The 13,250-nt window shown below is 34.7% G+C and overlaps 1 protein-coding gene across 6 annotated transcripts in view; it reads right to left on the bottom strand.

Moving 5' to 3' along the window:
- Positions 1-5,965: 5,965 nt before the first annotated feature.
- Positions 5,966-13,250, bottom strand: part of GABPA (GA binding protein transcription factor subunit alpha) — a 38,827-nt gene continuing 31,542 nt past the window's right edge. For all 6 annotated transcript variants that reach the window (XM_082391953.1, XM_082391952.1, XM_082391950.1 and 3 more), the window contains one exon: positions 5,966-9,606. In XM_082391953.1, coding sequence (XP_082248079.1) covers positions 9,378-9,606 — 229 coding nt within the window. In that variant the 3' untranslated portion in view covers positions 5,966-9,377. The remainder of the gene's footprint in view (positions 9,607-13,250) is intronic.

The raw sequence follows: 13,250 nt of genomic DNA on the forward strand, positions 1-13,250 counted from the left end.
ATAACTTGGAGTCAAAATTTAGTATGTGACACAGCTGATTTCTGTCATTTCTGAGGTCATTTTAAATCAAATTTTATGGTTAAGGTATATCAATCTAGAGTCGTAACATGGTACATTTAGTAATGCCTTCTGAGAATGCTCACTTCATTTCTTCTACTTTGAAAAGTTCTTCCCTAGCATGTTAAAATTTTTTGCAAATTATTGTCATTCATTTATCTAAACTGCTCTTTGTTAGAAACAAAAGAAGTATCAATATTTCATAAAATGTCTACATCATATAAAGTTTACAGCAAAATGTATTATATGTGATAGCTTCAACAGAAAAATAAATAAAATAAAATGCCACAGATCATCTTATGCCCTTCACTTTTTCAAACCTAAACCATTGGTATCAGCTGCTGTGTGTTCATAATGAGATTTGGAGTCAATCAGTGCAACAACCTAAATTTTCCATTTAGGAGAAAATACTTGAATGCAAAATAGTTTCTACAATGTTAGTTCTCAGATTGATTTTAGAAGGCATATAAAAATCAAATATATTATGGAAAAGAATTAAGCATTGAAGTGGCGAAAAACTGTTTTCCCTGTGTCTCCTATTTACCCAAATATGAGCACGCACTTTACTACCATGGCATATTTCTTAAAAAAGAAAAAAGAAATTCCACACAAATTTTATTGTTTTCATGTCAGAAAGAGAAAATATTTCAATATAAATATATTTTTAGAATCAACAAATGGACATAATTACCCTATCAAGTGGATAAAAATATGTGATCAATAAGATATTCCTAATATTTTTTATAAGGAATGTGGTGTGAGATCAATTTTTCTTTTTCTTTTTTTAATATTTATTTATTTACTTATTTAGTTGGTTGTGCAGGGTCTTAGTTGTGGCAGGCAGGCTCCTTAGTTGCGGCACACATGTGGGATCTAATTCCCTGTCTGGGGATCAAACCCAGGCCCCCTGCATTGGGAGCATGGAGTCTTAACCAGTGTGCCACCAGGGAAGTCCCTCTGATATTTTTAATCAATTTCTTTTTTAATCTATTTCCCTATGCAATATTGATGCTGACAGTAATGTGTTTCAGCAGATCCAAATTTCAATTATATCCTAAAAAACCATAGGAAAAAAAGCAGTTCTCAAATATAATACTTATTCTTTATCTATAAAATGTGATATAAGATGCCATTCATGATGAATGCAAATCAAAACCAGAATGAGGTATCACCTCACACCTATCAGAATGGCAGTTATCTAAAAGACAACAGATAACAGGTGTCGGTGAGGATGTGAAAAAAAGGGAACCCTCGTACACTGTTAGTGGGAATGTAAATTGCTGCAGCCACTGTGGAAAACAGTACGGATGTTCCTTAAAAAATTAAAAATAGAACTACCATACAACCCAGAAATTCCACTTCTGGGTATTTTTCTGAAGAAAACAAAAGCACTAACTCTAAAAGATATCTGCACTCCATGTTCATTGCAGCATTATTTACAATAGTCAAGATGAAGAAGATACACAATGGAATATTATTCAGCCATAACAAAGAATAAAATCTTGTCATTTGCAACATCGTGGATGGACCTAGAAGGTATTGTGCTAAGTGATCAGAATTAGCCATTATTCATTTAGTCATTCATTCAGGCATTCAACAATATTTTACCATTTTTACAGCATTTTGTCATTTTACAATATTCTATCATTTTATCATTAAATGAGATAAGCACTAATTTCAACAATAGAAAACAGTATTCTTTGGAGGGTAATTTTCTTTTCCAGACCTTTGTGCTTGTTTAGTGTTACATAATTGTAAGATGCAATGCTTTCACCTACATGATTCCATTTAATCCTCTCCATACACCTGCACTGTAGACAAATGTATCAACTATCCTAGCTTAGACAGGAGGATATGGAAGAGCAGAGAGGCTAAACGACTTGCCCTCAGTTTCGTATCTAGTCGGTGGCAAACCTGGGACTATGACCTAGTTCTTCTGGCTCTTTCCTTGACATGCTGCCTTATATATTCTGTACAGTTAGGTACTCTGTATTTGTTTAATCACTTAATAAATTTCAGACCAACAGGGTAGATATTCACAGTTAAAGAATTTTCTTTAAAATAAAAGATCCTCTCCATTTTATAATCTGAGAGCTGAAGACAAGAATCCTACTATGGGGTTCTTAATGCATAACTTTTTCCTTTAATCACTAAGCCAAGCGAACATTCTGGTTCAACTACACAGTAATCCTGATGGATGTACTAATGTAATGTGTACCATATCCCTTTATCCATAAAGTAAAACCAACCTTAGAGATAGAAGGCTTCACTTTTCCTTTAGTATGGAGAATATAAGAACAATTTTTTTGCATAGATTTCTAACCAAGTGAATTGAAGAGTTGCTCATAGATACACTCAATAGTTTATTATCTTTAAGTGTCGTTCTATTCCATTCATATCTAGTTACTGTTACACCTAAAAATAGCATAGGTGTTAACTGGGTGTTAGTTGTGTCATGAAGTACAGACCCCAAGATCAATTACCTTGTTAGCAGATATCAGAAAATGCTTTCCTCAGATTACAGAGACATTTTCATACACTAGTGACATTGCCATAATCATTCAGTTAAAACTGATGTTCATCACCTAATGACAAAATATTCTAAAAATCAGTATGGTCTGCAGATGAATATCAGTCAACTCTTGTTATCTGTCCACAGGGAGATAAGGACAGACATTGAAACAATTACAGCAATTTGACAGAGTAATCTATGTCTGTTGAACTTGATAAATTTTAAAAAGTGGGTATTTTTGTCTTTCTCATTTCATCATTCTAGTAATTCAGTTTTTAACTTTATTGAGGTGCAATTTACATAGCCTCACACTCCCAGTTTTGCATTTAGTTTTGGCAAATTTCTCCACCCATGTAATTGTAGCATAACATAGAATGGGCTCATCAGCCCTCAAAATTTTATTGTGCCCAATGCAGAAAATCATCCCCCATCCCCAGCCCTAGGTGACCAGGGATCTGCCTTCTGTTCTTACACATTAGATGCGCCTTTTCTAGGGTTCTTGGTGAAGCAGTTGCTCACTATTTTTTATTGCTGAGTGGTATTTCCATTGCATGAGTATTCCACAGTTCGTTTGTTCAGTCACCTGCTGATGAACATTTGTATTGTTTACAGTTTGGGGCCATTATGAATAAAGCTGCTATAAACGTGAGTGTACAAGTCTTTCAGTAGATATGTTTTATTTCTCTTGGGTAAAAGCTTTGGATTGGAATTGCTGGGTTGTGACAAAAATGTGTTTAACTTTACCAAAGTAGCGTGCTATTATTTTACATTTTCACCAGCGACATGAATGATTTCCATTAGGTCCATGTCATCACCAGCACTTGGTGTTGTGAGGCATTTAACTTTTAGCAGTTATAAGGAATATTTAGTGGTACTGAATTGTGCTTTTGTGTTTCCCGATGACTGATAATGCTGAGCAGTTTTCCATAGACTTATTGACTATTTGCACATCTTTTGTGAAATGTCTGTTCAAATACTTTGACCGTATATTACTGGATGGTCTTATTAAGAGATCCATATATATCTTTGAAATAAGAACTTGGTAAGATAAGTGTATTCCAAGTATTTTTCCCCAACCTGTGTTTTGCCTTTTACTTTTAGTGTCTTTCAAAGAACAGAGCTTTCAAAAGATTTGAAGTCTATTTTACTGATTTTTTTCTTTATGATTCTGCTTTATTATCTAAGAAGTCTTTGACTATCTCAAGGTCATGAAAATTTTCTTGTTTTAATAGTTTGAGAGGTTTTAAATTTTTTATTTTTAAATTGAGGTATAGTTGATTGACAGTATTATATTTGTTTCAAGAAGTTTGAGACTTTTTATGTTTAGATTTTATGTTTAGGTTGATGATCCATTTTTAGCCATCCAATTTTTACGTGTGATGGGAGGTAAGGATTGAGGTTCACTTTTCTCCATAAATATATCCAGTTTTCATAACATTTGTTGAAAAGACTATCCTTTCCCTATTCAGGTACCTTGTCACCACTGTCAAAACCCAATTAGCTATATATGTGTGAGTCTATCTCTGGACTATTCTGTTCACTAGTCCATATCTACCCTCATCTCAATACATCTTGCTGTGTAAGAATAGCAAAGCTTTATATAGACAGTGCAAGTTCTCTAATTTTTTTTCCAAATTATTTTGGCTATTCTGGGTCATTTGCATTTACATACAGATTTTATAATCAGCTTGTTTACAAAAAAGACTGCCAGAACTTTGAGTTGATTATGGATTTAGAGACAATCAACATTTACAAAACTGAGTCTTCCAATTGACCATTAGAGTATATATCTTCCTTTTTTTTTTTCACATTTCTTAGCAATTTCTGTGGTTTTCATTGGACCAGTCTTACACAAATTTTGCTGCATTTTTTCCCCAATTACTTCATGCTTTTTAATACTATTGTAAATGGTAGCTTTAAATTTCAATATCCAATTATTTGTTGCTAGCATGTAGAAATAACATTGAGTTCTGTATACTGACCTTGTGTCTTATCTCCCTAAACTCACTAATTCTAGCAGGTTTAAAAAAAAAACCTATTCTTTAGGATTTTCAATGTATTTGCTGTATTCTTAAGTTTTATTTCCTACAATACATATGCCTCTTTTTTTCTTGCCTTATTTCCAGGTAGTCCTCAGTATAGTGTTGACTAGAAATGGTGACAGCAGATATTTCTTTACCTTTCCCCAAATCTTAGATGGAAAACAAACCATTGTGCATGATGCTAGCTGTAGGTTTTTCATACTCTTTATCAAGTTAAGGAAGTTCCCTTCTAATTCTAGTCTGCTCAGAGATTTCATCATGAATGGATGTTGAATTTTACTGTATACTTTTCCTGCACCTACTGAGATGATGCTTTTTTCCCTCTGTATTGTTAATTTGGTGAGTTAATTGAATTTTTAAATTCTCCTGGTAATTGATTTTTTTTAAAAAAAGCTTTGTGGTAAAATACACGTACCATAAAATTTATCATCTTACCCATGCCTAAGTGTACAATTCAGTAGTGTTAAGTATATTCATTGCTGTGTGACCAATCTCCAGAACTTTTTCATCTTGTAAAACTGAAACTTTCTACCCACTAAACAACTCCCCATTTCCCCCTCCCCACATTAATTCACTTTTTTATAAAAGTTTTAGTCTGTGACAAATTGGAAATAAAAAAGTCATCCTTCACACCACAGAAAAATTTAAAAGTGGTGTTCTAAATCAGTTTGCCAGTAGTAAAAAGTCTTTTAAACATGTGCTTATTAGCTTGCAAATTAAGCTTTAAAGTTGTACACAAAAAAAGTGTCTTGGGAGGACAAATATACCTAACTAATTTCCTAACTGATGATTTTCATCACTTCAAACTAGATAAAATTAGACAGTGTGAAAAGCAGTTTATTTCACTCAAACTGTTTCTTTTTAAAGCATGTCAGTCAAAATGTGATCACTGCTTGACCATAAACAAAAGCTTAAGTCAGGTTTTTCTCCTGTCCCCTTTCACCCCTCTATACTCTGGTCCTGGTTTCTCAGCCAACATGGAGAGGTCATTTTTCATAATTAAAAACAAAACAAACCAAAAAAACCACAAACTTTACTAAGAATTTCTATTTTAACGATCATCGACTTCCCTTCTGACAAGTACTCAGTGTTACCATTTCTTCTGTTGCTATTCTGAAACAGTTCAGCTTTGTGGATGGGGTTTTCATTTATTTTCTTAAGACTAAACTCTCTAACACCTAATTTTAGTTCAGTGGAATTTGTTCTTCCCAAATTGATAGTTTCTAAGTAAAGTATATGGGAATTATATGCATAATATACTAGATGTGAACTGTCATATTTTCATCTAACCTAATATCCCAGGAATTTGAGACTATCTGTATGATGGGGAAAAAACTTCTAAAAAACACAGAAATATACTGTATAATAGTTTTATTTTTCTCATTTTACTATTTTTACATTTTATGCACAAATATTTTTTTATCTGAGTAAAAATAGAAAATAACTGTCTTATGTAAAATTACAAAAAAAAAAGCCACAAAGAAATACATAATTGTTGTTATGACAGTACAAGTGTCTTTATTTAAAGAGTAAAAATGTATGCAAAAATCCTCTTCCCTCTTACAAAAGATTGAGAATATTTTTTTCTGGCAGCAAGTGAAATATCACTGAAATATCAATATTTTTATACCCTCTAGATATGAAGACATTAAGTTAGTCACATGTTGTTTTGAAATTATGAATTTTAAAACATTTTTGTGCTATTTCAAAGATACATTAGTTCTTTTTAAAAGGCAGTAGCATAAAATGATGAATATGTAAAACAGCAGACCTCACCAAAAATATTCGGAGGCACAATCCTTTAAAGAAATATCATAGTTGAATTTCACCATTTATTCAGGGGAGAAAAACAACTAAACAATTTTTCCTAATTAACTGACACAGACTGACACAAAAATAAATGTGATGAGTCAATTCATGTGACAATCAACCACAGAGCAATTCTGCCTAATTTGTTTGATTTTCTGATGCCAACACAAATTTCTAAACTTAAGGTCAGCAAGATATGTATGAAAGTTGGCTCAATGAGAATCTCATATGGAAAAAAAGTTTTAAAACAAAACTGAACACACTTCATTATTTTTGTACTTACATGGTATGGAAGATGGCCAATAATTTTATCTTTCTCCCTTTTGAATATATTGTAAATTCTTCTATGGAAATTTCATTCATAAAAGCAGAGCAAATTATTTTATATTTTCTTTCAGAACACAAGTTATCTTTCAACAAAAGAAAAGACTACTTGGCTTCTGATAACTGCAACCTCAATAAGGACAATGGAAATAGTTTATTTATAAGTTGAGACAAAGTAACAGAAGTTTCTTGAGTCAACTGGGGAAATTAGTCTCATTACTTATGCTATGGTGCAGAAAACAATGGTGAGAGGCAAAGAAGAAAAAAGAAACAGCACCTGATCATGTATGAGAACTGTCTCTGTTCAAATGATAATGAGGAATAAAATAAAAACTGCAAAAGGAAGAAAATGGATAGAATGTGGTTTTAAAAAAAAAAAAAGTATCTGAGGAACACATAAGGAAAAAAGAAATAATAGTTTGATTTTAGGGATCTAGAAGAAATATGGGTGTTCCTTGTCTTAAAAATATATATACATACAGTTGAGACATAACGGAAATCTGTCATCTTGGCTAAAACTTTAACATGTCTCCCCCAAAGCATTTTAAATCAAAAAGTCAATATTTTTAAGCTCTTGATAATATACCGGAAGAGTAAACTTTATTATTATTATTTTAAAACTGTAAGTGACTTGTCAACTTCCCAGGCCGTAAGAGGATGGTGCAAACCTTCTTTTTAGCTATCTGTTATCTGAACTAGAGCTTCTATATATTATTTCATATTGCTATTCTATTCAGATATTCTTGCAATCACAGCATCCAAATTAAACTAATAATTTGTCAGTCTATTCTGTATGTGTTTATAAAAAGGTAAAAATGGAAATTACAAATTTTATTCTTTTTAGATTCTACTGCAGGGTCTTAGAGGACTTAGACACAACAAAAATATGAATGACGTGACATTACACGTTGCAGTCCGACAGCAGAACACTTAGTAGTATGATCTGAGGTTCCCAGAAAAGCAGGTCACCGACGCCTTCCTCTACGCGTTGCCCCTAAGACCCCTGCCCTGTGGCTCTCTCCAAACCACCATTTAGCACTAGCGGCAGCCACTGCTAGCAGTGCCTCTCTGACCGCATTAGCACGGCACTTTCCTCCTAGTTAGTCAGAAGTACTGAGCTCTTATTAGGCTGTTTAGAGGGATGGATTTAAAGGCGATGATGAGGGAGAAGGTACATAAAGTAATATTTGAGAATCAATCTTCTGCTATAAGAGGATTATTTGCCAGTATCTCATATCATGATTCGTGCATAATATCTTAAAACAAAAAGAAAAAAAGCAAGGAAACCAAGCACAGCAAGCAAGAAAAAAAGAAACACATTTCTAGCCATTTCTGTTTCGTATTGGCTTGTGTTAAGTAAACAGTTTTACATATGTAAGAATTATTTAATTTTTAAAGAATTTTTTAAATGAGTTATCACCTTTTTTTTTGAGTTATCACCTTTTGAAGTATCTTTGCTTTGAATATTATGTCTTCATTTATATGTGTGTACATGTATATATATATATAAGATGGTCAACTGGACATATAGATATCTGTACACTCATATATAATATTCAAAGGAAAAAATTAAATACATGGGAAATTTTGTTTTAAGAAAAGTCTGCCTACACTGGAGTTCAAAACTTCCTTTTAAAACTATTTGCAAGTAATTTACTAATGTCTTGAAAGGTAAAGTACTACTGACTGATTTAAAGTCTTCACTTCATCAGAAACCCAGGACTATATAAGCTGCTTTGTATAATAAACCAGCACTACAGGGTAATTAAAAAAAAAAAAAAAGCCATACCAAACCAAACTAAACCAAACTTTTATTTTTGGGTTGAGGTATACTTTTTCAGTTTTTTAAATCTCTGATAGGGAAAGCAGAGATCATTTGAGAATTTTTGTAATAGTTGGTTTATTAGAATTTAATGCCTCTCTTATAATAACTTAAACTCTTGGCCTGACATTATGAAATAGCTATACAGTAAATTCTTAAAATTGGCTTGAGTAAAGCCAGATTTAAACCTGGATCTCTTTCTTCAGCACTGTTCCTCTGCCAGTCTTTTTACTGTCCTTTGCTTGCAAATATATAAATTACTTTAATAACGTGATGTTCTTAGTTCAGTAATTTATCAATATTATAATTTTATTTGATATGACTATTTTAGCTCTGCTTGATTAGATGAAACAGGCATACATGCTTCAGCTGTGAAAAATTCCATTTTCTGGTTCTATGTAAAGCAACATCTAAAGCAGCAGAGAGGGGAAACAGTTATATTTTCAAAAATAGTTAAGCCAGACTGTTTCCTGGAGATACTTTCATTTATTTTTCATCAATAGCTACTGGCTATTTTTGGTTGGGCTAGACATTAATACTGACCAGTTTAGCTTTCTTGACTGTTAACAAACTATCCCACAATGAACCTGCCTAAAGACATTGTGGTGATCGTTTAACATACATATTTTCTAAAATATATGCTCAAAGTAAAAAGATCCAAATTCACAAGAGTATGAAATATTTATAAAAAAATCATGCAACAGATTGTACAGTCTAGAAATAAAAGAAGATTCAAATTCAGTAATAAAGGTAAGAGCAATACTTGCTCTAACATTTAAGAAAGACCTTGGACTCCCAAAAGGTCCTGGGCTCAATTATCCTTTTCTGTTTGCAGAGACGCAGTAGCCAGGGCTACTGCTGTGACTGGCTGGGCAATTCCATGGAGTTGCATCTTTGCAAGTTTCTTCTGTTCACATTCTGTGACCAAACGGTTCAACTCTGCTGCACTGTATCCAATAAGAGTCTTCAAGTCACAGACAAACTTGTATACAAATCTCTTGCCTTGAACTTTACAAATCATGTCCCCATCATAATAATACCTTTAAAAAAGAGAAAACACATTAGGCCTATATAAAAAAATTTTAAATTTGGACTTCTTGGGAATTCCCTGGTGGTGCAGTGATTAGGACGTGGGCTTTCACTTCTGTGGACCGGGGTTCGATCCCTGGTTGCAGAACTAAGATCCCACAGGCCGTGTGGTGCGGCCAAAAACAAAACAAACAAAACAGAAAATAAAATTTGAAATAGAATTACCATACGACCCAGCAATCCCACTACTGGGCATATACCCCGAGAAAACCATAATTCAAAAAGAGTCATGTACCAAAATGTTCATTGCAGCTCTATTTACAATAGCCAGGACATGGAAGCAACCTAAGTGTCCATCAACAGATGAATGGATAAAGAAGATGTGGCACATATATACAATGGAATATTACTCAGCCATAAAAAGAAACGAAATTGAGTTATTTGTAGTGAGGTGGATGGACCTAGAGACTGCCATACAGAGTGAAGTAAGTCAGAAAGAGAAAAACAAATACCGTATGCTAACACATATATATGGAATCTAAAAAAAATGGTTCTGAAGAACCTAGGGGCAGGACAGGAGTAAAGATGCAGACGTAGAGAATGGACTTGAGGACACGGGGAGGGGAAAGGGTAAGCTGGGACGAAGTGAGAGAGTGACATGGACTTATATATACTACCAAATGTAAAATAGATAGCTAGTGGGAAGCAGCCGCATTGCACAGGAAGATCAGCTCAGTGCTTTGTGACCACCTAGAGGGGTGGGATAGGGAGGGTGGGAGGGAGACGCAAGAGGGAGGAGATATGGGGATATAAGTATATGTATAGCTGATTCACTTTGTTATACAGCAGAAACTAACACACCATTGTAAAGCAATTATATTCCAATAAAGATGTAAATAAATAAATAAATAAAATTTAAAAATTTGGACTTCTTACAATATTTCACAGATTATTCCATAAGAAGAAGCCTAGTATTGTATCTATCACAATAGCAATTAACACTGAGTTTATATAAAATATTTAATGTTATTATCCAAGGAAACTTCAGAACAAAATTTCAATGCTAAGCACTCTAAAATTTTATGTACTAAATCTTCAAAACATACTTTCAAAAATTACGATGAAACACTGATTTAAAAATAAACATTACTGGGGGCTTCCCTGGTGGCGCAGTGGTTGAGAATCTGCCTGCCAATGCAGGGGACACAAGTTCGAGCCCTGGTCTGGGAGGATCCCACATGCCGCGGAGCAACTGGGCCCGTGAGCCACAACTACTGAGCCTGCGCGTCTGGAGCCTGTGCTCCGCAACAAAAGAGGCCGCGACAGTGAGAGGCCCGCGCACTGCGATGAAGAGTGGCCCCCGCCTGCCACAACTAGAGAAAGCCCTCGCAGAGAAATGAAGACCCAACACAGCCGTAAATAAAATAAATAAATAAATTTTTAAAAATAAATAAATAAATAAACATTACTAAGCAAAACAAAAAACTTTGGGAGCAGTAATAGAGCCTACGAATAAGGGCTCTGAATCAGAACGCCGAGATTCAAAACCTAACATCTCAACTTATTACCCTTTGTGACCACAGGAAAGGCACATTTTCTCTAAGCTTTTATCCCTCATTTATAAAATGACATTAAAAACAGTATTAACGGGCTTCCCTGGTGGCGCAGTGGTTGAGAATCTGCCTGCCAATGCAGGGGACACGGGTTCGAGCCCTGGTCTGGGAAGATCCCACATGCCGCGGAGCAACTGGGCCCGTGAGCCACAATTACTGAGCCTGCACGTCTGGAGCCTGTGCTCCGCAACAAGAGAGGCCGCGATAGTGAGAGGCCCGCGCACCACGATGAAGAGTGGCCCCCGCTTGCCGCAACTAGAGAAAGCCCTCGCGCGGAAACGAAGACTCAACACAGTCATAAATAAATAAATAAATTTAAAGAACGTGAATTTCTTTAAAAAAAAACCGTATTAACACTAATAGAATTGTTGAAGATTAAAAGGATTATCTTTGTAAAGTGCTTAGCACACAATGACTGCCACATATAGCCCTCTAGAAAATAGAAGCTATATTGATATACAGCTTTATTCATATAATATGAATAAAAATTTAATACACATATTCTTTGGATTGTTGGAATGTCCATTTCCTCTCTGTCTTGTACAAAATCCTTTATTATGTAGCTATGCTTTCATCTTTATCATTTTAATATGTAAAGGCTCTCCCCTTTCAGAGAAATTCTCCAAACCAATAGGGAGCCTCAAAAGAGTAAGCAAAAGGGCTTTAAAAAAAAAAAAAAGAGAGGATACAGAAAAACATAAAAGAGGACATCATAAAGAAACAATGTTTCTTGGGCTTCCCTGGTGGCGCAGTGGTTGAGAGTCTGCCTGCCAACGCAGGGGACACGGGTTCGAGCCCTGGTCTGGGAAGATCCCACATGCCGTGAAGCAACTAGGCCCATGAGCCACAACTACTGAGCCTGCGCGTCTGGAGCCTGTGCTCCGCAACAAGAGAGGCCGCTGTAGTGAGAGGCCCGCGCACTGCGACGAAGGGTGGCCCCCGCTTGCCACAACTAGAGAAAGCCCTCGCACAGAAACGAAGATCCAACACAGCCAAAAATAAATAAATAAATTTAAAAAAAAAAAAGAAAGAAACAATGTTTCTAAACCTACACAGGTACATTTGGGTAAATCACTCTAGAAGTCTGGTTTATTGCTGTTTTCTATGGATATAAAACAGAGTTGGATTTATACTTACTTTGGAAAACAGACTTTATTTACCCCAAATGCACTGCCAATTCCAATAATAGGAAAAAAAGGTAAGTCGAAACTTTTCTGGGCTGGCAGATTTTGGAGCCTTTACTTTAAAACTGCACTGCCCATTTGCGCCATTTGACGAAGAGCTGTTACAAAAGAAACAACTATTTGCAAAAGGACCAGTGGTACAAACGATCACATTTAGCAGGATTTTATTATAAAAATCACTCAGTTTAACCAAAAATCCATTAATGAAAAGACTACATGCAGGAAATTATGTCATCTTTCCCTAATTCTAGAACAGCTAAAGTATAATGGTTATGTTCACTTTCCCAGTAAGAGATATAACACACTGGGCATAGTCTCCTGTCTCCTTTTTTGTCAATTACATTAATACAGAATTTAGATCTCAGCCCACAAACCACAAATGCTTGTCATCCAGTTAAAATGCTGTAGGCATTTCAATTTCTTAAGAAAATTTCTACATAATATGTAAGGCTGTAACAAATAAGACACTTGCGAAAAAAGGAAAATGAAGAGGGAAAGTGGTTTTACATTTCTAAAACAAAAATGGAGTTGGTATAATCATATGTTTCTTGGTAAGAGGTTATAAAACGTCATACACATACATTCTCATTTAAATTAACACTTAATTTTACTTAATACTTCCTCCAATCTAGTAGATGCGTCATACGACCACATATAACAGCACTCACTGCATTTGTTTCCTCCCTAAAATGAAGAAAGTAGAAAGGTACACAATGCCTGTATTTTCTTTCATTCATTCATTCATTCATTCATTCATTCATTTATGGCTGTGTTGGGTCTTCGTTACTGCACACAGGCTTTCTTTTTACTTGCAGCGAGCGGGAGCTACTCTTCATTGCGGTGCGCAGGCCTCTCATT

The sequence above is a fragment of the Balaenoptera borealis genome (assembly GCF_965194805.1).
Source record: "Balaenoptera borealis genome assembly, chromosome: 5".
In the NCBI taxonomy this organism is placed as follows: Eukaryota; Metazoa; Chordata; class Mammalia; order Artiodactyla; family Balaenopteridae; genus Balaenoptera; species Balaenoptera borealis.